We start from the raw sequence: 22,360 nt of genomic DNA on the forward strand, positions 1-22,360 counted from the left end.
TAACGTTTTGGTGATGGCTCTGGTAAGCAGGCAAAGAGTGGAGTCATCCCAATCCCCTCCCTGAACAAAGACTGGTCTGTGGGACTGACCGTGGCCATCTTGCGCTGCTCTGCCAGTTTCTGCAGCTGGTAGGATTTGTCCTCTGTTTTTATGAATCCCTTCTTCACATCATCCAGTGCCTAGACAGACAGGGGGGGTGGGGTAGATGGGGGTTAGGGTGGCTTGTAGAGATACAACACCATTTATCATTTGAGGTCACAGAATAAAAATGATTATCCATTAAAAGGATTTAGCAGGAAAATATTCTGAGATCCCTGAATGGCAGCAATAATCGTGTACATTTTGAGTATTTTCATGCTTGTCAGAAATGCAGGCATCTACATATGCTGAATGTGCTGTTAGAAATTAGAGTTTTAATAGGTCACTGCTGAACCTCACATGCCTGAAATGCTTCAGGTAGTGACCTTTATTGGTCAACGCACAGCCTAGCCTGTAGGCTGCTGCTGCTGCTGCTGCTGCTGCAATGGCTATTTTTAGTGCATTTGTATTAGAGGATTAATTTTCCAGTTCACACTTTGTACTTCAAAAATTGTGAGGGAGTTTTGCTAGCTTTAATAATATTCAAGTTTCTCTGTTGTCTTAAAAAAGAACCTGGTGGAAATTCTCAACACTGATTTCAATTCTTGGTCATTTGTAAGACTTCCTGACTGGGATATTTTGTTCAGGATGTATTTTAGGGAGTATTTCAGTTACTGGCCTGGGTAAACACCAAATAATAAGCTGTTATCGTAATCAATTATTTACCTATGCACTCCAAGTCAGCAAGAATTCAACTAGTGCTAAGCCATTATTTGCTTGCGTTATGGGAAGTCCACACCAGAAGCCTCAGAGGCATTTTTGATGTTTCCCAATTCACAGAACATACAGGCCTCTATTTTATCAAATGTATCAATCCACACTGACTTCTGAGACACGCACATGTGACGCTTCTCACCACAGGACCTCGTGTTTTTTTCACTGGCAGGCTTAGTAAAGCCTTATTTCCACTAACAGACAGTTTGTATGTTGTGTACTTATTAGTGCTATATATCATTATTGATCAAGGCCCCCAGAGTTGCTGTGTGCTTTCTGATTTCACTATAGGCAAATTTCAGGCAGGGAAAATCAATGAATCAATAAATGAAACCAATCCCGTTTTCTTACAGTATACTTCCCATGGAGCCTACTTGAAAAAAAAGTAAAGTTCTGATAGTCCGCTTCACTAGACGGACTATCAGAAATGGGAATGACTGAAGCCTCAGGCGTTGTGCTGATGACAGGGCAGCTGCTTCTGAGGACAGAGACGGCCAAAAGGAGTCGGTGTGCATTGAACGGACTGGATGCTTCAGTAGCACTTATGTGCTGCTCACGGCTTGCTTTTAATGTCTATTCCCAGTTAGTGTCATAGCATGTTGGGAAAGTAACCTTTTGTTCACTGACTGGATATGTTCAAAAGGGCAGCAAAGGGTAAAGAATAAAAACATTCACAGAGGACTGATATAAATAGTAAACAGGAAAAGGGTTGTGCAAAAATCAGACAGGCTGCCAATGTGGTGTTACAGTATGTTTCCCTGGTTATGGCAGAAACTATCCATGACCAAAAAATGATGAAACATCCATGCATGTCTGAACAGTGCTTCAGCTCAGAAAGAAGTAAATAAACTCTTGAAGGAAAAAAATCCACTAGCTCTAATGTTTAGTTGAGTTCCCTTAAGTCCATGGCAAGTGGGATTCAATTGTTGTTATTACCTGGTGAAAGCAGTAGTGCAGTGCCAGCGGGTTGTCTCTGAGCAACTCCTCCTCCTGGAAGCTGAACAACCATTTGCGGAGCGCCAAGCAAGTCCCAGGCACTGCCGACGTGTAGTTCTGCACATAAAGCTTGTGGGGGAACTCATTAGGTGCCAGCTTCCGCACTGGAACAAAAAAAATAGAAAGGAGGAGAGAGATGAGGAGGGGGATGAAGGGCAGGAGGGATGTGTTTAGTTATTTGAAAAATAATGAAGTCCAGTCTGTACCAAATTACCTGCCCTTGTCCAAAAATGCACATGTAACCTTAGGCTCAATGTATTTAAACTGAGCAGTTGCATGATACAAGTCTTAATTTAGAAAAATAGTGGTCATGTGATGAACTCACCCCGGAGGGGGTGGAGAGGGCTTTGAAATGAAACACATGAAAGTATGTGAAAGTGCTCTGTGAAATCACCATGTGAAATGCTGATAAAACATCAAATACAGAGTTCTTACCAAACGAGTGGTTGATGACTTCAAAAAGGGCAAAGTAGCTGGCCATAATACTGTCCATTCCAACCTTCAACACTAATGCCTGCAGGAAGAGCAATACAGAGTCAGCGATGCAAAAAACACTCTGAGAATTTCTGATAGACCGCAACATGAACATTTATCTTTAAAACTGTCTGCCTGCATTAGTTTTACCTTAGTTTTTTCCTTATTTTACTGTTGTGTTATGTACATTTTCCCCAAATTTATATTATGCATTTAATAACAGGCAAGATTTGATTTACAGATGCACGATGCAGACGTCCAAACAATAAGGAAATATTCAAGCAGATGTGGGTAATGTATGTGGTTTTACCTGGTACACCTGGTCTGTGGTGCTGTTCTTGCGGACTCTGACAGAGATGGTGGTCTTGTCTGGCAGGGCTATTCGCAGTTCTACATCTGTTACTCCATTGTAGTTCTGCACAGAAAGCAAAATATGGTGAGAAATGTTGTAAACCCTAACCCTAACTCATGACTGGAGTAACAAGAATGTGTGCCTGCCTGTATATATGCATATGTTTGTATTGAAGTTCTTAAGGATTATCAAAACAAACAAAATACATAACTAAACCAGAACTATCTGTGAGTAGTCCTAATCCCCCATTTGTGTTTCTGCAAGTGCCAGATTAAATCAGTAGTATTGTATTTATTTTAGCTTTTGTTATTCCAGCCAGCTACTTTCAAGCAATTAAACTCAACTGCCATAACAGCTGATGCTTTTTTAATGGCAATTAGCTTATTTTTTTACACCTAAAAACTCAATGATATTAAATAGATATATTCCTAATTAAATTTTAAGTTTAGAATTCCCCCAAAATCCCCATGATTAGGATCAAATTCAGATACAGAATATCAGACAAATACATCCCTAATATCCTCAATTAGGATATCAAAAATGAACGACTGACTTTGATCTATCTATGGAAACAACACTGAGCAGTGTAATAAACAAGGCACTGTGTGCTGTGCAGTGTGCCGATTCCCTGTCTTAATAAACAAAAGTTGTACATCAGAGAAAGTTTTGAAAGATTTGCAGGAAAACTTTTTTTTCCAGTCAAAGCTACAACTTTTGAAAGGGCAGAATCATGCAGAAATAGCTCAATTTAAATCTAATACAATTCATATTACAACGACAACCATTATAGAAATGACAACATCGCATAACCCAAGAACAGTGGAATGATAATGCTACATGCACAAATGTGATGCATACCTCATCTGATTCAGAGAGAAACTCCTGCATGATGTCACTCTCACCGATCACCCGCACGGAGCAAACTAGAGATATATACAAAGAAAGAGAAAGGAGAGAAAGAGGGGAGGTCAAAGTAAATCAAATAAACAAAGGACAGCTAAATGTCATGTTGCTTCAGTCTCCTGTGTGTTCAGATTAACAGTATTGTCCATGTACAATGGAAAATTGTTTGAAAACACAAAAAAAAGAAAAACAAATTCACATCCACTGCACGCAGTCACAACTAATGCTTGGCCTATTTTGTTCTTCTTTCCATTTCTTCCCTTGGTGTGTACACGCGGATTTCAGTGGGTCTAGGTTGAAGTATGGAGCCGTAATTCCCCTTGAACAACATATTGATGGTATTTGAAAATCCTTTTGTCTTTGCCCATACAGAAAATCAATACACAAGTCGCTTGTGACCTTTAAAAGAAAAAACGCCTACCTCGCTCAAGGTATTCCTCCAGGCCTCTACGACGAGCATCTAGCTGCTGTTCAGAAAGGGAGAAGGGCCATTTGCCAGGAAGTTTTGGAAAGTTGAAGTTGGAAAACTCCCTCTTCAAGTTTTGGTGTAGGATGGCAAACTCCCTGTAGCGCTTTGAGCACAGCTGTCTGCCTGACATATACACATTGTACACCTATGGCCATTAAGAAAAAGACAGGACAGATAGGCCAGAGTGAATAGGAGTAGAAGGACAGACTAAAAAGAGTGACATTTTATTTGATACAAACACAGAAATAGCTATAAATTTCTACTTATATGAGAGATGTTTTGAGAGTAGCCACCATTGTCTTTTCATTGTTTTGAGAAAGAAAATGGCAAAGTGAACTGTAAAATCTGCACTCACCACAAACCTCTCGGAGTGCTGCTCTACATGTTTGTATGTGGGAATGGAAATGGGCACGGCCTGCTTGTCACTGTAGTCATAGTTGGGTTGGACATCCTCTCCGCCTTCCAACCCATCAGCCTCCTGGGGCGGAACAGACAGCACCGCCAGAACCAGCTCCTTCTCTCCGGCGCGGATCAGGTCCACAACCTGCTTATGAGTGGCACCCTCCACACTCACCCCATTACTGGAGGGAAGTGAAAGCAAGAGAAAAAGTGGAGGAAGAAGGGAGGGAGAGATAATTAGCTAAGAGCTGTGAAACTGTCTTTTCACAGTGTCTTTCACATGGTCAACTTATGTTAATATGTTTTTATGACCTGCGTGAGCAAACAGATCAAGCATTCAGCACTGACCACGGCAGAGCTTGAGCAGATATTTACCATGCTAGTCTGGTAGTATCTTTGGTGGGAATAATAATTAGGGGTGCACTGATCCAACTTTTTCTCTACCAATATTGATACCACAACTCAGGCTATCTGCAGATACCAAATCCGATACCAGTGCTCTCTTTTCCCACAATTAAAAGTCAATGAGTAATCATTTTTATGCAAACTACCATGAAGCCAGGGATTGCTGTGGCTGAATGAACACAGCTAATAGCAGAAACCTTAATTTTACAATCACCCCTGACAAACAAACTGTATTAAATGTGGATCTTTAATCTCATGGGCGATACCAGATAAAATATTTATGCTACGAATGTGCATCCTGTACATTGTCCTATTGTGGTGTGCGGTAATGTCAGCGTCCTCCATTGATTAACACAATGATGGGAGGGCTGAATAACCAGGTCAGCTCTAATGTCTCCCTTTCTTTTGGTGCTGTGATACACCTCCTTTCTTGGCTTTGCTGAGGCCAGATGGCACCAGCATCAGGTGTCTTTGCTAATCTTCCTATGAGAAACAGCGGGACAGACACAGGAAAGGAGGGAGTAAGCAAGAGTTGTGGGCATGGGTTTGTCAACTATAGGCCATGTTTCCTTGTATTGTTAATCAGTGTAGTATCATGCATCAAATAATCAGACAAACTGATATAAGAGGGTGGTGGAGAATAAAGTCAGCAGTTGGAGACGGGAAGAGCCGGTGTATTGTTTTGTGGGAGTAGAGATCGACGTGACGGCATTCCTCTGAGTTGTTCAACTGAACAGCGAAATTGGGGGGGGGTAGGAGGTGACCAAAAAGGTGAAGATAAAGCTCTCCCTCTCCACTACTCTGATCCCATCATCCTCTTGTTAGACAAAACAGAAACATAGCGGTGTCAGCCAGAGCGACGTCTTAGTTGGTGATCAGCAACAAAGGGAGTTGGTAGAATGTGAATTAGGTTAAGACGGAAATTAAGCAATGTTAACAGTGAAGTAGCAGTGCTCCCATTTAGTTATCAGTAATTTTTTTATTATCAATTAATGTAGTGATTATATTTTATTGAAATGTTTAGTTAATAAATGATCACAAATACTGATAAATGCCTTTCAAAAGTTACCAGAACCTAAAGTGATGTCTGACAATCATTAAAAAAAACAATCACACATAACTGAAATGGAGAAAATCAAGCAGCTCTTTACATTGTGGGTATTTTGATATTCACAGATATCATATTTAAATGTTTGATCAAAATTTAAAAAAAATAAATGATTAAAGCTGATCAACAAGGTCATTTTTAATGACAATGATAATTTCCTTCGTAGTCTGACTATGAAAAATCTGATGTTCTACAAAAACCACACTCAGACAGTAATAAGTAGAAAGAATTAAGAAATACTATACTTAAGCTGGTTATCACCATTAAAACATATTGTTCCCTTTCCATGTTCCTAAAACTTTTAAGTAAAACACTGAGTTATGACATACTTATCAGTATGATTCTTTTGTGTTTTCGCAAAATGGCCAAGCTGGTTAATAAATCACATGATATCTACAGGTCCTGTCATATGACCAGAGAGAGATTTAACAGTTGCAACTGAGAAAACACAGGCTGGAGGGGTGGGGGGTGGGGGGGGGGGACTTTTTTGATGCCTCAGCAAGTGGTATTATAACCAGTGTTCCTTGTTCTCTGTTTCTCTTCTCCCTTTCTCTGAGTTGAGCTCATCCAGTTCACAGTTTACATTAGCATGTTTTCAACGCTCAAACGTCATACTGACACTTAACCTAGGCCACAAATACACACGGTCTTCTAACAAACATATGATATATAGTAATTGTACACCACTGTTTATTAACATTTTTAGCATTTGCACACGGGGGAGTGTTTGAGGCTGTCATTATTAGAAGTCTGCAAATAGGAACTAAGGAAGGCTATATGTGGACATATCCCTTTAAAACTAATTGCCACATATCTACTGAAGGCTAAAGGCTATAAAACAAGATTGTACATTAAGTATCAAAGGCTGACTGGCTGACTGATAGCTCACTCGCTCCTTTCCTTTACTGATCTACAGAGCTCGACAAAACATAACAAAACAAAAAAACCTCTGCAAGATGTCACCGGCATCCAGCTATACATATATCAAAACCACTCAAGCATACTGAATGGGATAAAGCATAAAAACAAAGGACAGCACCTGCAACTGTCCTGTGTAACTATAACAGATCGGCTGGTCTGTCAAACGGTGTCTCGTCAAGACAAGAAGCGCACACAACCTCACAATATATGATGTTGAATTTGAGCGACAACACTGCCATCCACTGTCTTCGGGCAGGGTCATAATACACATCCCCACTATTATTCATATGACAATGCAATGTCAACAAGACTGTCACTTGAATTTCGTCCTCAAAAGCATGCTGAAACAGGCACTGCGCAAACAGGGATAGCAAACAAGACGGTAGCTACCTGGTTAGCTATCTGGCTAAAGCTAATCAACATGCACAGCCTGTTGTCCAACTTATGTAAGCTGGTTAGCTTTCTACTAACCGCTGCTCACTAGCATTAGCTTGGTGTTGCTACACTACAACATATTTAGACAGCTTTCCCTTAGTAACGTTAAAAAAATAACTTTGGTTAGACAAATAACTAGTTATCTAAGCAAACGCCTACTTGTGTTATCATAACAGACAAGTGACGCATACCTTGAAGATGGCTAATGCTTGAAAATGGATCAACAGCTAAATTGGGTAGCTAGCGTTACTTGCTAACTACCTGGCTTCAGGTGAAAAGAGAGAAGCTGACTTACACCTCCAGGATCCGGTCACCCTTCGCTATCCCGGCTCGGTCTGCCGCACCTCCGGGCAAAACAGCGCTGACATGCTGAAGGGGAGCGTACAGTTCCCCGTTGATGCTCCGAAGCTGTCCTCCTTCGCTAACTTGACCGCGAACGTTGAAACCGTAGCCCGATTCGGACTTGACAATCCTGACCATCCGTGGACCCGACGCTACCATAGCCGTGTTCTGGCCCGCGGTTCCCGCAGACAAACCGACAACCGGGCCGTTACGGGACGAAGAAGGGAGAGCCGACCGAGTTTCATCGCCTTCTACATCCGCCATCTTATCCACAGGCCCTACCCCCCTCCAGTCGGTGCTGTCTTCTAGCAAATTCAAAACAACACTCGAGCTCTGTCCGCGTTACCTCCACAGACCGACTCTGTTGTTGATAACCCGCCTCTCGGCAGCGTCACGAGACACTGACACACAACGTGACCTCCCGGAGGCGTCACCGAAATTCTGGTCTGCTGTTCTGTTTGTATCAATGTAAAGTTATATATCACTTTAGTGTTTCACCATCCCTCCAGAAACGCTTTAATATGTATATAAAACACTCTACTTTGAATAATAATTTGGGTCTGATATGATTTTTACACAAAAACCTTCAATAATCTTCTTAAAATCCTTTAAATGACATCTACTCTTTCTCCCTCATTAAAAATTCCAGCATTTATAAATATGCAAATGTATATTTGTTTCAGAAGTTTAACTGCTGAACACAAAATGTCTCCTACTACTACATTGTAAAGTCCATTTTCAATGTATGTCCACTTTGAGGCTTCAAGTTTCCACATCACACTTTGTGTAAATTAAAAATTGGACCAGGATTGGCTTCCAAATTATTTGTGATGTCAAAAATCATGCCCCTTAAAACTGGATTTTCAATGAGCACAGAGAAACTTTCCCCTTTAGGCAGCACACACATCATTATGCACAGTGAAACTCAAACATCCAGCTGTAGGAACAAGAAGAAAAACACATTTTTGAGTGGAGGGGGACTTTAAGATATTATTTGTTGACGTGAAAGTATGAGCAACAGATTTCTAGATTGTGCCACTAATTCCCTTATTATATGGAGCAATATTAACCAATAAAAACGTTGTGTTTGCACTTTTTTAAATGCAGTGCTTTTTCAAACTAAATATAAGATTATTTAAATAGCACATATATTTTAACAATGATATATTTTTTATAGAAATATACATTCTAACAGAAATGTAACTCAAGTTTTATATTAATATATAGGCTATACTATGTTTATAGTAATATACATTTTTATGGAAATTTATTTAGAAAACCCCTCTGAGGACAATTTAATTTCTCTCCTCTTACATGTGTCTTCATTATTATTATTAAAAGTCTTCTTTTTTGACATGATTTTAAATTTAAATTTAATTTCATGATTAGTCTTATTATAATTTCATTATTTTCTCTTAAAAAGGTCTAGAGTATAGACAGTTATGTAAGCCCATAAAGTGCTAGCCTAGTGTTGTTTATCTAAAGGAGAGTTGGGATTCATCATGTTAAATATTTTTATTTGAGACTTGGAAACCATGACAGATGAGTTAAAGGTGGTTTCACTGGTTGTCAAGTGCTTGTTTTAGTTTTGGTTTAACAGAAAATAATTTTCAACTGTTTTCTCGGGAACCCTCTCTCTCTTTCTCTCTCTCTCTTTCTCATTTAAAATTAAAACATAAATAAAACATTTCTGATGCCGAGCACTGATATCATTGTGCTTTGTATCAATGTTATCTTGTGCAATCCATCTACACTGCTGATGGACAACCGTGTGCAATAGAGGTGCTGGTTACTAACTTTGAAACTGGGAGCGAGAAGTAACCTTTGATGTCACCTGCTGTACTATTCGGTTGGAATGAAGACCTGCAGGTTGTCAGCCCTTCAGGCACATTATTACTCATTACTGACAAGAAGCATGTTGTTAAAAGTTTATTGGTGTTTGAGCTTATCACTGCTGGATGCTGGACCAGAGTCCAAAATATAAGCTGAAAGAACAAATGTGTACAGTAAAAGAAACTAATTACAGTTATTAAAGTAATATCAGTATCAGTGCCGCTTTGCAAAACTACTTTAAGTCTTATTCAAAATTCTACTTGAAAAATATGAGCGGAAAATGTGCTGACATGCCACAATGTTAAAACATACTTACATTTATGCGTGTGGTAATCCCTATATAGTTCAGGGCTATAACTATACATGCTATTCATCCACCCATCTACTTCTATCTTATACCTTTTCATGGCAGCCTGTTCTGACAGGAAGGGTCCAACCAGGTCAGGTCTCCAGTCTATCACAGGGCTAACACATACAGACAACTGCATTCACAGTCACACCTACAGGCAATTTAGAATTTCCAGTTCATCTAACCTGCATGTCTGTAGACAGTGTGAGGGAACTGGGGCACCCACAGGAAAACCACACATACACAGAAAAACATGCAGACCCTGCATAGAAAAGTTCCAACTGACCAGGTCAGATTTAAACCCTCAGCTGTGAGGCGTCAGCACCAATCGGTGAGCCATTGTATGGTAAATCATTAACTTATTGTCTTTTATATGGTGCATGTAAACCCTCATTCTGCAAGGTAGCCTACTTACTAAATAAACTCATCATATATGTGTAGTGGAGTCTAAAAAAAATGCAAAAAAATTCAGACAGTATCTTAAAACTACAAAATTACAGTGACGATTTTCTACATTTGCATGATACATGCAATATCAACATCCTTCTTGTCATAACTTGCAGTTGTATTTTTTCTTTCCCAAAGTTAATGCTGTAAAATTTAAGGAATGACAACCAAGTGTCAACAGAATTAAACCACTAACTGTGTTTTGGGCAAACATTACAGGTATCATGAGCTCACTTAAACTATGGTGCCTACGTGTCTGTGCAACTGTTATAAAATACTGGCAGAAATATTACAGCCATGCAGTAACACACAAATTGCGCAAGTCAATTGTTTCAAAGAAAAAAAAAGTTTATTGCATTCTGTGACACAACATAGTTTGTTATTTATTTATTTATTTTTAGTGCCTTAAAGCAGTAGTAAATATTTTGTCCTTCAGAACAGCTGTCAAGGGACACACTTTTATTTCACAAGGCAGGCGGCTCTTTTAGCTAACCCCAAGGTGGCGCTTGTAACCCTATTTTTTGTTTGTGAAGTACTCATGGCACATCTGAGTGAGGCAGGACACCAAGTTGACAAATTCACCAAAGTCCACGCTGTTGTCCTTGTTTGTGTCCAGGTCCTTGAAAATGCGGTCTAATGCTGCCTTGTCATTGGCTTTCTGCAGGTGAGAGAAGAATTTAACAAACATGTAGACTGACTATACACAAATTCCAGATATACACATTATTCAATTTTGTAGATGGTTATTTTAAATCATGTGTAGGTTAGTTCTCAGCATGACCTTCATCATAATAAAGCATAGAAGAATAGTCACAACCAGAAAGTACTACAGGCTGTAATCATGTACAAACTCTATCAGAAGCATCACCATCCTCCATACAAAGCTTCATAATACACATGTACAGTATACCGGGGTACTCATGCATCCTACAAGGGTGGGATATTGAGAGGTCAGAGGTCACTCACGCTCAGAAGCTCCGACAATTCATTCTGAAGAAGCTCTTTCAGCTCTCCCTTACTCAGGGTGTATTTGTCCCCCTCTTTGCCAGAGTATTTATTGAAGGAGGTGATGAGGAGAGCCATAGCCTGCTGGACGTCAGACATGATGATTGCTGGTTTAAGTGGACAGAAAGAAAAGAAATAGAGTTAAATATGGACAAATTGAATTTTCCGTTATATCATCAGAGCATCTTGTGATGGAATGGGTTCAGGTCAGACTGGCCAAGTATTTTCCTTACATATCTTCATAATAATAAGTGAAGAAGTTGCTCACATGATGATGATGCTCTCATTTAAACCTGCTATGACTCCATCTAGTGGCAGAGTCAAGGTCTGTTAACGTCCACTGATGCACACTATAACGAATCATGTGGTGGTGTGGTCAAATTTGGAATGTTAACAAAGGACCAAATATCTTCAACTTGAGGGAGTGGTTGAAGGGGGAAGGAAGGGCAACAGGCGACTGAGCTCATATCTAAGAAGAATGCAAGCTCCGTCTGCTAAACTGTGAACTGAACAGATTCATTTAGCTGAGGTACAAGTTATGTAATTCTTTTTTTTAAAGACTGAGCATTGCTCTTGTAAATCTTACATCCTGGTTATAAGCCAGCTAAGCAAATAAGATATACAAAACAAATGTTGATAATAATAACTAGCTTGAAACATAAAGGAATTCCAGCTTTCATTCATTAAGTGCTCGTTAGCTGCAAGCAGCTGACATCATTGCTTTTGTCTTTGTCAGTGTTTGGCTCCGGGTTTTCCATGGAGCTAGTTAAAAATAAACCCTTGGTAGTTTCCACCAGGGCCCAGCCACTCTCATTTCCCCCTGTTAACGGTCTCTAACGCAGCATTGCTGCGAGTGACACAGGACACTGTTATGACAACAACTTAATCTCTCTGGGTAACTCAGTAGAACTAAGTAAAGAAGCAGGTCAAGACTTGATTTAAGTCCCAGTAGTGTTGTCAGATGTTTGTTTTCTTAACGCTGTATATCTGAAATGTGTGTTTTCCACTGACTCCATGAACCCCAGAGAGTCAGTTTTGGTTCCATTCTCACTCTCGTGGTGCTCTTCCCTCTCTGGGGTGTGGTAGTCGGAGGAAACTGTGAGAGTTTGTAAACAGATGGGAATTGCGGAGGAAGAGAGCACAAAAAGAAGAGATAATACTGTTTGTATAACTGTTTTAGATTTTTAATTTGGTTGTAATTAAAAGTAAGAGTCAAAGCTTGATGCTAATTTCTGAATGTGCAATGCATCAGTAAAAGGATATTCCAGATTCAAATTAGCCAAATAACTGGCATCGGAGCAAAGTGAGAAATATCTTGTGCAATGTTAAGTTTCACAAGCAATGAAGAGAAGTGAAAGTTGGCACAAAACAAACACTACACTGCATGCAGAGCTGGTAACTTTGCACAGATAAAAGTTACTGAAATGGTGTGACAGTTATTGCATTTAAAATAATTTCACATCGTAAAAAGTTTTAGTGCTAATGAAACTAAACCTCAAACAACACTGTTTAGATGTTCTACTCACCAAGGCTGATTTGCTGAGATCCGAGGAGATTAAAGAGTGAAAGGGAGTCTTGAGGAGCTGTAGTGATGGAGAAACTGGATGCAAAGGATACTTTATACATCACCACACCCTTTATCCCTCCCTCAATAATGCTCCTTTCATCCCCAACCACTCCCCCCTCTCCTCTGTGTCCTGTTCCTTTTTTTTTTATTTCCCAGTGTATTATTTGTGAAACACTGAATTTATGTATTGTTACTTAGAAACAATAATCAACAAATAACTATGCTGGTTGTCAGGGGGTCTGCTCTGAACTGTTTTACACCTCATGCCAAAAAATAACAGTTTGAGCATTGTGCACATTTGCATTCAGGAACACTTAAACTTAACTTAAACTTAAATTAGCATTTGTGAGAAAAAAGTTTCTAATGTTATGATCTCAAGGGTGCATGTGAATCTACAGTTAGTGCTAATTATCCTGCAGAAAGTATAAGACATGTAGACTATGGATGGGGGTGTGCTGTATCTTTAAGAGTCTTTTCCAACACAAAATTGGATGTTATGTGCTTTTTCATGCTTGTTACTGCTAATTAAAGCCAACCTAGAGTGAGTCTTAAAAAAGATTCTGGGATTGTGTAGTCGCATTCAGCGGCTTCTTTTAGGGTTCACTTTTTTATTAACCCTTTAAAGGACAGTTTGCATGGGGTCAAGAACTTTTAATCTTCATTTCTCCAAACAACTAGCTTTTATCATAATTTTTGCACATGTGATTTAACTCATAGTTCCACTATCTTCTCACTGTTTGAGTTTACAAGTTTGTCATGCTGTGTATATCTTTTTGCAACAAATCCTAAATAAAATTTGAACATTTATCCGAAATCTCAAAAAGACAAAGAAGAGACTGCAATGCCCTTCCTGAAAAGCTTACTGCCTGGCAAAATCAGTGTGAGTTAAATGTGCATTTTGTTTTTTATCCACTCATGTGTCAGAGGACACTTTAATCACACAGTGTAATAACTAATTTCTGGGGTTTTTCTATATATAATTGACTTTTTTCTATTTCTGTTTAATTGTTTGATTATAAAATGAAAACGTTGGGCGAAGTGACTCACTGAGCGATGATTGTTATAGTCCTGAGTGGATCCACTCTTCCTTGCAATTTTGTGGTGGAGGCTGTGACTCACAGTCATGTCCCTGAAGCTAATGCGTCATACTGCAGAGACCAGAAATCAGAGACATGAAAATCAGCACTGTGGCAAATCTGCGTTTGTTTCCGTGTGGTCTGTTGGACAACTTTGAGTTAGATATCAAAGATCTTTTCGTGTCTTTCCTCTTCAGTCAGGGTACAATTGTTTAGGTCTCTAATTAGCAACTTCAATCAAAGTCCAGTAAAGCAGATTGTACAGATCATAGGCTAGAAGTCTAGTCACCATTTATTTCTTCTATAGCTGAATGTATAATGCAAACTCACTTGGAGATATTTTATTTACTGTCCTCTTTCACAACAAGGAAAACATGAGTCAAACTTTTTTCCTGCCATCTTCCTTCCCCATCTTACTCACTCAGATCTACCAAATAAGGGAGAGAATATCCATGGAAACCACATTCTGTATCATAGCCAGCTGTGATTCATATGAAATTGTTTGCATGACAGGGGGAGCTGTTTCATAACTTATCTAAGACTCATGGTCAACATTGCAGTTGTACAGTACAGTTATAATATTTTGCCATCTAGTGGTCAAGCAGAAAACATATTCCTATAATGTTCACACGCTGCCTTGTGTCTTTCTTGTAATGAAGTGGTGCCCTGACCCAACTATGTTTTATAAATTTGGTTGTGTTTTCTGTGTTTGCAGCACTTTCGTGTATTGTGTTGTATTTTCTGTTTTTGGTTGTTTGTTTTTCTTTATTTCAGCACTTCTTCTGTATTTGGTTGTGTTGATTGTGTTTTGTCTATTTGCATGTGTTTTCAAAGTTGCATTGAACTCTCAGGGCCACCGTATGAATGTCTAAATGCTGTTTCTTTAACTTTTTTTCTTTTTCTTTTTGGAACTAATTGTTTATTGGTTTACAGACAATTAGCACAGTACAATTGTACAATCAATTACAAATAGTCAGAAAATTACAGCATACGCTGTCCATGTATGACAAAGAATAGAGAAAAGGAATAAAAATAAAAATAAATAAATACACAAATAAATACATAAATAAAAAGGAAAAAACAGGGGGGTATAGGGTGGAAGGAGCAGGGATCAAAGGGGGAGAGGGGGATGTTCTCTTCATAACATGACTACCATAGCAGGGCTCCACCTTCTCAAGAATTTCTTCCACTGAAACCACAAGTTATGTGATATTTTTTCCATATTATGGAGTAGCCACAAGCACTCTTCCCATGACTGAAATGTTGGAACAGTGTGAGTTTTAACCGGTTTACAGTGATTCCCTCAATGGCTGACACTAGGAGAATCCGAAAAAGATATAACTGGCTTCTGCTTTTAATTTCTTCAGGGATAACGCCCAGTAAAGCAACCAATGGTTCTTGTGGGATTTGTATTTCCAAAATAGAATGGAGAGCTATATGAATCTCATCCCTAAATCTTTTAAGTTTGTTGCATGACCAGAAAGTGTGGCCAAAGTTGGAATCCATTTCCCCGCGATACCTCCAGCAGTTGCTGGATGATGATGACCCAATCTTCCCTGCTATATGTGGTCTTCTAAAATATCTCATTATTAGTTTCCATTTAAATTCTCTCTGGCTATTAAAGCAAGTTACTAGGTGTGGCTCAGAACAGATGTCCTTCCAAGGCTCCACAGAGATTTCTTGCTGTACTTCTTCCTCCCACTTTGTGTAAAATGAGTCATGTGATCCCATGTAATTGAGCTCTGATAGAGATTCTTAATTATATATGATAAATACTAGATTAATGCTGTTTCAGAGCATTCTCTACACTCTTGGGAGAGAAACTGAGTTTAAAAATGCTACAATATGTTTATAATATACTCATCATATGTACATTTTTAATTGTCAAATGTAAACTCTCTCCAGACTGCTAAAACTCCCCAAAGACATAACCTGTCTTCAATGGTAGATAGGGCCTTTCTTTCGGCAGTGTCCACTCTGTGTACAGTTGTGTTAGTTGTTTTACTATTGCATGGTGGGGTACAAAATCTTGGACATATCCTGACTATAACTAGCAAAACATTGGTTCACATCTAGAAAAACACAAACAAAAGTTACCTCTTCATTTATAACAAAGTAACAATAGTTTGATATCATTTCCTGTGGCATCATCAACAAACCGGATGTTGGAAGGGTTGGTGTGTTCAGAGCCTTGCCATTATTGTTTATTAAAGTGAGCACAAAGGGGGGCTGTTCTGCCTGTGTGTGTCTAAAGGTGTGGTATGCATTAGTGAATGTTTGCTAATCTCTTAAGTGACGCCAATACACACTTTGCCACAGAGTGAATTGGGAAATGTTAATACGGTGTGAGTATGTGGGATGATTCAGTTTAACAAAGGTTGAGACAAAGGTTATGATGTCATAACTTGTCTGTCTCTTTACTACAGGGAGAGGCTTTTGCCTGTTCATCGCCCTCACAGATCAGAGTCGGGTTTGTTGCTTTATGCTTTGGGACATTTTATTCATCTTCACAAATAATGATTGTATTGTTTTAGGCCACATGATAGACAGACAGCATATAAACATCTACTGTATGAATGCAGTGATAGCTCTTTTTTCCAAAAACACAGAAAATACATAACTGAACATAAAGAATATTGTGAAAACGGTGAGCAAAGTGGGGATTCCCAGCTCCTAACTCAGCTGTGGGTAACAAGGGCGTGGTGCTTCTGTAAACTGAGGAGATAAATACACAAACACACACACACAGATGGGTTTCCATAACTTCAGAGGACATTACATTGACTTATGTTCATTTCCTGGAGACTTATCATAACCTTAACCATAGCAACTACTTTTGTAACCCTAACCCTTACCATAACCTTAACATAACCCTAAACTAACCTTAACTTTAAACCAAGTCTTCACCCTAAAATTAATGACGTAAAGGGGACTTGCTTTTTGTCGCCATAAGGGAGGCAAGTCCCCACATGACTGTGTAAACAGATTTACTTCCTCACAACATGAGGAATACCTGGATCACACACACACACACACACACACACACACACACACACACACACACACACACACACACACACACACGGTGCCTTGTAACCTAGCAACCTGCGTGTTTGCCCTGTAACCATGAACAATCGTAGGCCACAGAGTCAGGCCCTGCCCAAGGAGGTGTGTGCAGGGATCAGGAGGCTCATGTGACTTTTCAGCCCTGAGTTTTGCCTTCTAGGCAGGCCTTTCTAAGGAAGTAAAAGTTCTTCCTATTTTGCCGGGATGGGCAGACCACAACCATGGCCCAAACCCTAACCCACAGTCATATCCTTCTCATTCATGACAAAAACATATGATTGGCAGAGTTTGTCAGTGCCAGCACATAGCTTGAGAAGAAGTACTGCCTGGGAGACTTTATTTTAGAGCAAAGAACTTTTACCAGACATGAAACACAATGAAAAGAATTTCATGGAAAAACAGTGATGTACTGATCTGCTGTGCCCTGTGACTCAGGACCTCTGGTTTTCTCAACATTGCCCGGGGCTGTCTTGCTTAATCAAATCAAACTGACTGGAATTCCACAAACTTTATTCTGTTATAAAACACCATATCACCTCATTTATCTGTTCATGAATGCATCATAATGAGAGTTGCAACATCAGCTTTGTGAGAGGGGTGTGTTCATGGCTGGGACATTCTGCAGATTCCTCAGGACAACGATAAGAGGTACTTTATTAAACAGAGAGGGAGTGGCTTGTCTGCCCTCTTACACCCAGGGAAGCATGAATTAAAGGTGGGAATACGTTATCACACCTAGTGTTGCTGGCGCAGTTGCCAAGACAGTAAGTACCCTGTGATCTCTGGAATGAGCTTTGCCATATTGTAAAATGAACAAACCAATGGCTGGGGAATTTGTCAATTTGATACTGAAGATAGCTATTATTTGGGGCTTTTTTAAAAAGTGAAAAAACACTCAAAAAGGCAGATTTGTATTCACTTGAAGAAAAATGCATGATCACTTTACTATGCACACAATAACCACAACACACAACTCCTTGAAATTCTTCAGTGTATTTAATGGACAAAACAAACTTTACAAAAATTGGAACGCTTTATGGTATCTTCTCTTCTCACATGCTGTCGCCTTTTTACTTCTTTGCTGTCTTCTTCATGTGCATCTGATAGCACTGCTCACAGGCAATGGAAAGTCCAACAACCAGAGAAACAAACTCCTCAAAGTCCACCTGGCCGTCGCCATTTGTGTCCAGGTCCTTCATGATCTTGTCGACAGCAGCAGGGTCCTTCTGAGACTGGTGTGAGGGGGACATCAAGAAGAAAACCTTCAGTTATACTGCATTATGTGATAAGAGATATTTTCCTTATACCCTTTACTGGTTACACATGAATTAAATTTAACAGATTTATTGGTTCTTTCTTACCCTGAGAAAGTTAGACAGCTCGTTCTCCATCAGCTCTCTGAGCTCTCGTCTGTTGAGTGTGCCGCTCTTGCCGTCCTTGGAGGCGTAACGGTGGAACACCTTGATGAGTGACTCCATGGCTGTCTCCAGTTCTGAAGGCATGTTTGCTGGATTGTGTTTAGACTGAGGGGGAAAAAAATGTTGAAAAAGATCAGAAATTGATGCATTTCAACACAGCAGAAGTTTAAAACATGACTCATAGAGCGTATTTTGGCTGTGTTAAACTCATCAAGAGATTGTGTAAGAAAATCGTGATCTAGTGATGACCATATTCAAGAGCATGAAGGGGCATGAGGGAGCTGAAAAGTCAAGGAGCTGATCCTCTGAATGTAAACAGTGGCCCTCACTTGTATAAAGAGAGCTTCAATCACAGGATTTGCTCAATTATTTGTTAGTCTTTTGGTAAACATATGATATGTCTTGGGTGACAAAAATGCAAGACACTGTTCAGTGAAAGAGGATAGCACCACAGCATTTAGGGAGGACGGGATGTAGCCCAACAAAGGGGAAGCAAAACTTTGCTCTTTGTTCCAACGCCTTGTCCACCGATGAGTAATACTCACCAGAAGTGAGAAAATGCCTGTTATTTGGCAGTTAGAAAAAGCTTAAATAACTATCCCACATAGGCTAAAACTCACACAGAACTCAAACCATTCATAGCACACTGTGCATCCTTAAACTCTTGTAGAGTTGCCACAGTTAAAAAGGAGAAGTGGGAGGAAAAACAGGCACTGTGGGTTTGTGTCAGAGGGAATGGAAAACTTGAGTTGAATGAGGGGGAAAAAAATGTGCAGAGGCCCAGAATGGAGAATTCAATGCAGCAAATGAAAGAGGTCACTAAAGCAACATAGCACATGTGTGTACATGCCCACACCCCAACCACACCCTTTAACTACAACCTATAGATTCCACTGGGTTCACAATACAAGACTACAAGAAAAAAAGAGAGAAAAAGATTTGTATTCAATGAATGAAAGCAAGATTTATCCTATTATATGAATCTTATAAGTTAGTTCTCATTTGTAAGAAAATGTGAAAGTGTGAATGCAAAACTTCGACAAAAGAAAGTAAACTTGGGACAATCACCAATACAACATACATCGTTTAAAAAAGAAATTACACCAATTCTGTAACAGAAAGAAAAAGTGAAAAAGAGATTGAAAAAACCCCTCATGAACCACTAAAAACGGCAGATTAAAAGCAAATAATCCAATGCATTCCTTCCACAGTCAACACCTGCAGGCATTGTAGGGTTTATAAAAACTCGAGGTAGACAAGAGTAGGACCGTTAATTCTTACCGTGTCGCGCTGGGACGGTGTCGACAGAGAGGAGAGGTGGGAATGTTCAGAAGTTGTAAGTGCAGCAGAGATTTTTATAGTCGGGCGCCGCCCTGAACTGTTGTATAGTGTGAGTCAAGCAGTGATTAAATGTGAAATGGACGGTGGACCCTATCCACAGTAAACTGTTGCTGGACAGACTGTGTGGGCGGTAACGTCACAGTAATAAAGTGTAGTTAAGGGGACTAGTCGGACTGACTTCCAGTTTTCTTAGGTAATAAGATTAACTTTATTTGCCACTTAAAATGGCATAAAATTCTTAACAGTGTTCTAATGGCTGTTGTTCGATTGCACAAATAACCAAGACTCATCTAAATGAGTAATGTAGGCTACAGGCAGTATAAGTCAGTTTCTGTCACTTTTTAAGTGCCTTCAGTATTTGTTGATCCACTATAGATTTTTTTTTTCTTTTTTTGTCCTACTATAGGTTTTCTTTGTAGACTGCATACTGGATGACATCATCACAAAGAGTACAAACCCAGGAGTAGCCTATAGAGGAGTTACTTAAAGCAAAGGGGAGAGCCTGAATTACTGACAACAAAACACAATGTTCATCAATGAGATTCAATTATCATCAGGTCAGCAGACCACTTCTATCCAATCAGTCACATTTTACCACAAACTGCGAGATAAAATCACTATAGTACCTCACTTACTGATTGACAATACATGCAAGCAGTTGATTAGATTTAGTTTAAACCAGCAAAAATCAGTCAACGTTTTTTATTAATGTTCCTGTGAGAGGTTCACAGTGTGTGTGGTAGTCAGTACTGAGTTTATATTATCTTCAATACACTATATATTGCTTTCAGTACTGTATATCATATAATTTTCGAACACAAAGCATTGTTTATAATACCGATTGAACTACATAAGCAAATTAATTTCCAACTCATCCTGCTCCATTTTAAAATGATTAAAAGAACATGTGCAGCACACATAATACATTTGCCATGGAGAATGTGTATGTTTATATTATTCTATAATTCCCCGGGGTTTTAGTCTTTTTTAAAATCCTAGTCTTCTTTTTATTGCTCTCCATTGAGCTTAATCAAAGTGTGCTTGGCTTTAATACAGGAGTCCTGCGCCCTCTTGTGGACAGAAGATGACATAACAAATTGACACTGTCCCCCTTATTTGTGTTTTTGTGTTCAAATTGCACATTTTCATAATAAAGCGACCCGTCTTCTCCATTGAAAAAATATTTGTTTTGCATTTTGTTTTATTAGTTATATCCTCCTCTCATGCTCAGTAACTGACTGAGCGGTATATGATTTGAACATTTTAAAATATAATCTGTAGGTGTAGGTGCACATGATTTTTTATGTCAATTCCACACCCAGAGACAGCTATTTTTGTAGTAGCCTGTAATTCCATGTGTTTGAAATGAAGCCTTAACTTGTGTGTTTTGCAGTCATGTGATAAATGTACAGTCTGTACATAATATATGTAAACTACATAAAGTCCTATGACCATATTTTTTTGGATGGTTGGATTTGAGATGTCAATGTCAAAACCCCTCCACTCAAAAATGTGTTTTTCTTCTTGTTCCTAACGGTTGGATGTTTTAGCTTCAGTGTGTTGAATGATGTATGTGCAGAATTTGACACTATAAGGCTGTTTTCACATTCATCTGCTGAAAGACGAGCATGATTTGTGACATCAAAGCTAGTTTTGAAGCCAATCCTGGTCCAATATTCAATTTACACAAGTTTGATGTGGAAACTTGAAGCCTCCAGTGCACAAACACTGAGGATGGACTTTTCAGTGACCAAGGAGACATCTTGTGTCCAGCAGTTAAACTTCTGAAATGAAATATATTTATCGATGCTGGAATTTTTAATGAGGCAGAAGAAGTAGATGCTACATTTTTTAGGATTTAATGTGGTAATTATACCTTTTTCTGAAAAAACAATAACAAAAAACAGATCAAACATTCATTATTGTTCCAAGCAGAATATTTTTGTATGTCTTAATACATTTCTGGAGAGGATCCTTGATACTCCTACTGCAACAGAGTGATGCCTGTGTAGAGCTCTATGTGCTATAGGCGCCATCTTGTGGACTTTCTCTGTAAAGCTGCCTGAAGAGCTACATACTGTAAACCATTAACTGCAGAGCTTGTAGCTAAAAACATCATGGGCATATTCTATTAGTTGTAATAGAATATGTTTACACTGTGGTGTTGCAAATGTCACTTAAGTCAAGAGTCTCAGTACTTCTTCCACAACCACTGGTCAACTCTGATTACTTTCAGAAGTGTTATTACTGACACACCTGTGTGCATGCTCCATGCCTAACTAGCCCTTCATGCATTCCATACACCCCACCCAAAAGCACACACGTTATTGTGTTTTATATAAGTGTTTCCCTGTTGAGCTGTGGTGGATGAATAGTAACAAAAAGAGGGACTTTGGCACTAAAAAGACCATAACGTTGAAAGATATCTACTTGATTTGACTCATTTGTTTACTTAGGATGAACTTTTAATTACATTTTTTGTACATTTTGTCCCCAATCACTTACATTGTAACTGCAATGTTCATTTGGGCACCTGACTATTGTTTTAAGACAGACTTGAAAAAACTGTGAACCCGTCCTTTAACTTTTATTTTTTATTTTA

General features: G+C 39.1%; 3 protein-coding genes across 7 annotated transcripts in view; all 3 read right to left on the reverse strand.

Moving 5' to 3' along the window:
- Positions 1 to 8,045, reverse strand: part of snx27a (sorting nexin 27a) — a 48,202-nt gene extending 40,157 nt beyond the window's left edge. For 3 of the 5 annotated variants that reach the window (XM_042434562.1, XM_042434563.1, XM_042434560.1), the window contains exons 1-8: positions 7,610 to 8,044; positions 4,402 to 4,627; positions 3,999 to 4,191; positions 3,533 to 3,597; positions 2,633 to 2,737; positions 2,284 to 2,362; positions 1,789 to 1,952; positions 90 to 179 (exon numbers count right to left, since the gene is read on the reverse strand). In XM_042434562.1, the coding sequence (XP_042290496.1) occupies positions 90 to 179; positions 1,789 to 1,952; positions 2,284 to 2,362; positions 2,633 to 2,737; positions 3,533 to 3,597; positions 3,999 to 4,191; positions 4,402 to 4,627; positions 7,610 to 7,920 (1,233 nt within the window). In that variant the 5' untranslated portion in view covers positions 7,921 to 8,044. Of the gene's footprint in view, positions 1 to 89; positions 180 to 1,788; positions 1,953 to 2,283; positions 2,363 to 2,632; positions 2,738 to 3,532; positions 3,598 to 3,998; positions 4,192 to 4,401; positions 4,628 to 7,609 lie in introns of all 5 variants that reach the window. The other 2 variants (XM_042434561.1, XM_042434559.1) reach the window with 1 other exon arrangement.
- Positions 8,046 to 10,619: 2,574 nt separating this feature from the next.
- On the reverse strand, positions 10,620 to 12,889 carry LOC121913116 (ictacalcin-like). Its single transcript, XM_042435790.1, has 3 exons — positions 12,817 to 12,889; positions 11,252 to 11,397; positions 10,620 to 10,943 (listed from the first exon to the last, which is right to left on the reverse strand). Exons 2-3 carry the CDS (start codon positions 11,387 to 11,389, stop codon positions 10,800 to 10,802), a joined length of 282 nt encoding a protein of 93 aa, XP_042291724.1. The 5' UTR covers positions 11,390 to 11,397; positions 12,817 to 12,889; the 3' UTR covers positions 10,620 to 10,799.
- Positions 12,890 to 17,976: 5,087 nt separating this feature from the next.
- On the reverse strand, positions 17,977 to 19,833 carry s100a10a (S100 calcium binding protein A10a). The gene is made up of 3 exons (XM_042435700.1): positions 19,699 to 19,833; positions 18,361 to 18,522; positions 17,977 to 18,231 (listed from the first exon to the last, which is right to left on the reverse strand). Exons 2-3 carry the CDS (start codon positions 18,499 to 18,501, stop codon positions 18,070 to 18,072), a joined length of 303 nt encoding a protein of 100 aa, XP_042291634.1. The 5' UTR covers positions 18,502 to 18,522; positions 19,699 to 19,833; the 3' UTR covers positions 17,977 to 18,069.
- Positions 19,834 to 22,360: the final 2,527 nt, after the last annotated feature.

The sequence above is a fragment of the Thunnus maccoyii genome, chromosome 15, assembly GCF_910596095.1.
Source record: "Thunnus maccoyii chromosome 15, fThuMac1.1, whole genome shotgun sequence".
In the NCBI taxonomy this organism is placed as follows: domain Eukaryota; kingdom Metazoa; phylum Chordata; class Actinopteri; order Scombriformes; family Scombridae; genus Thunnus; species Thunnus maccoyii.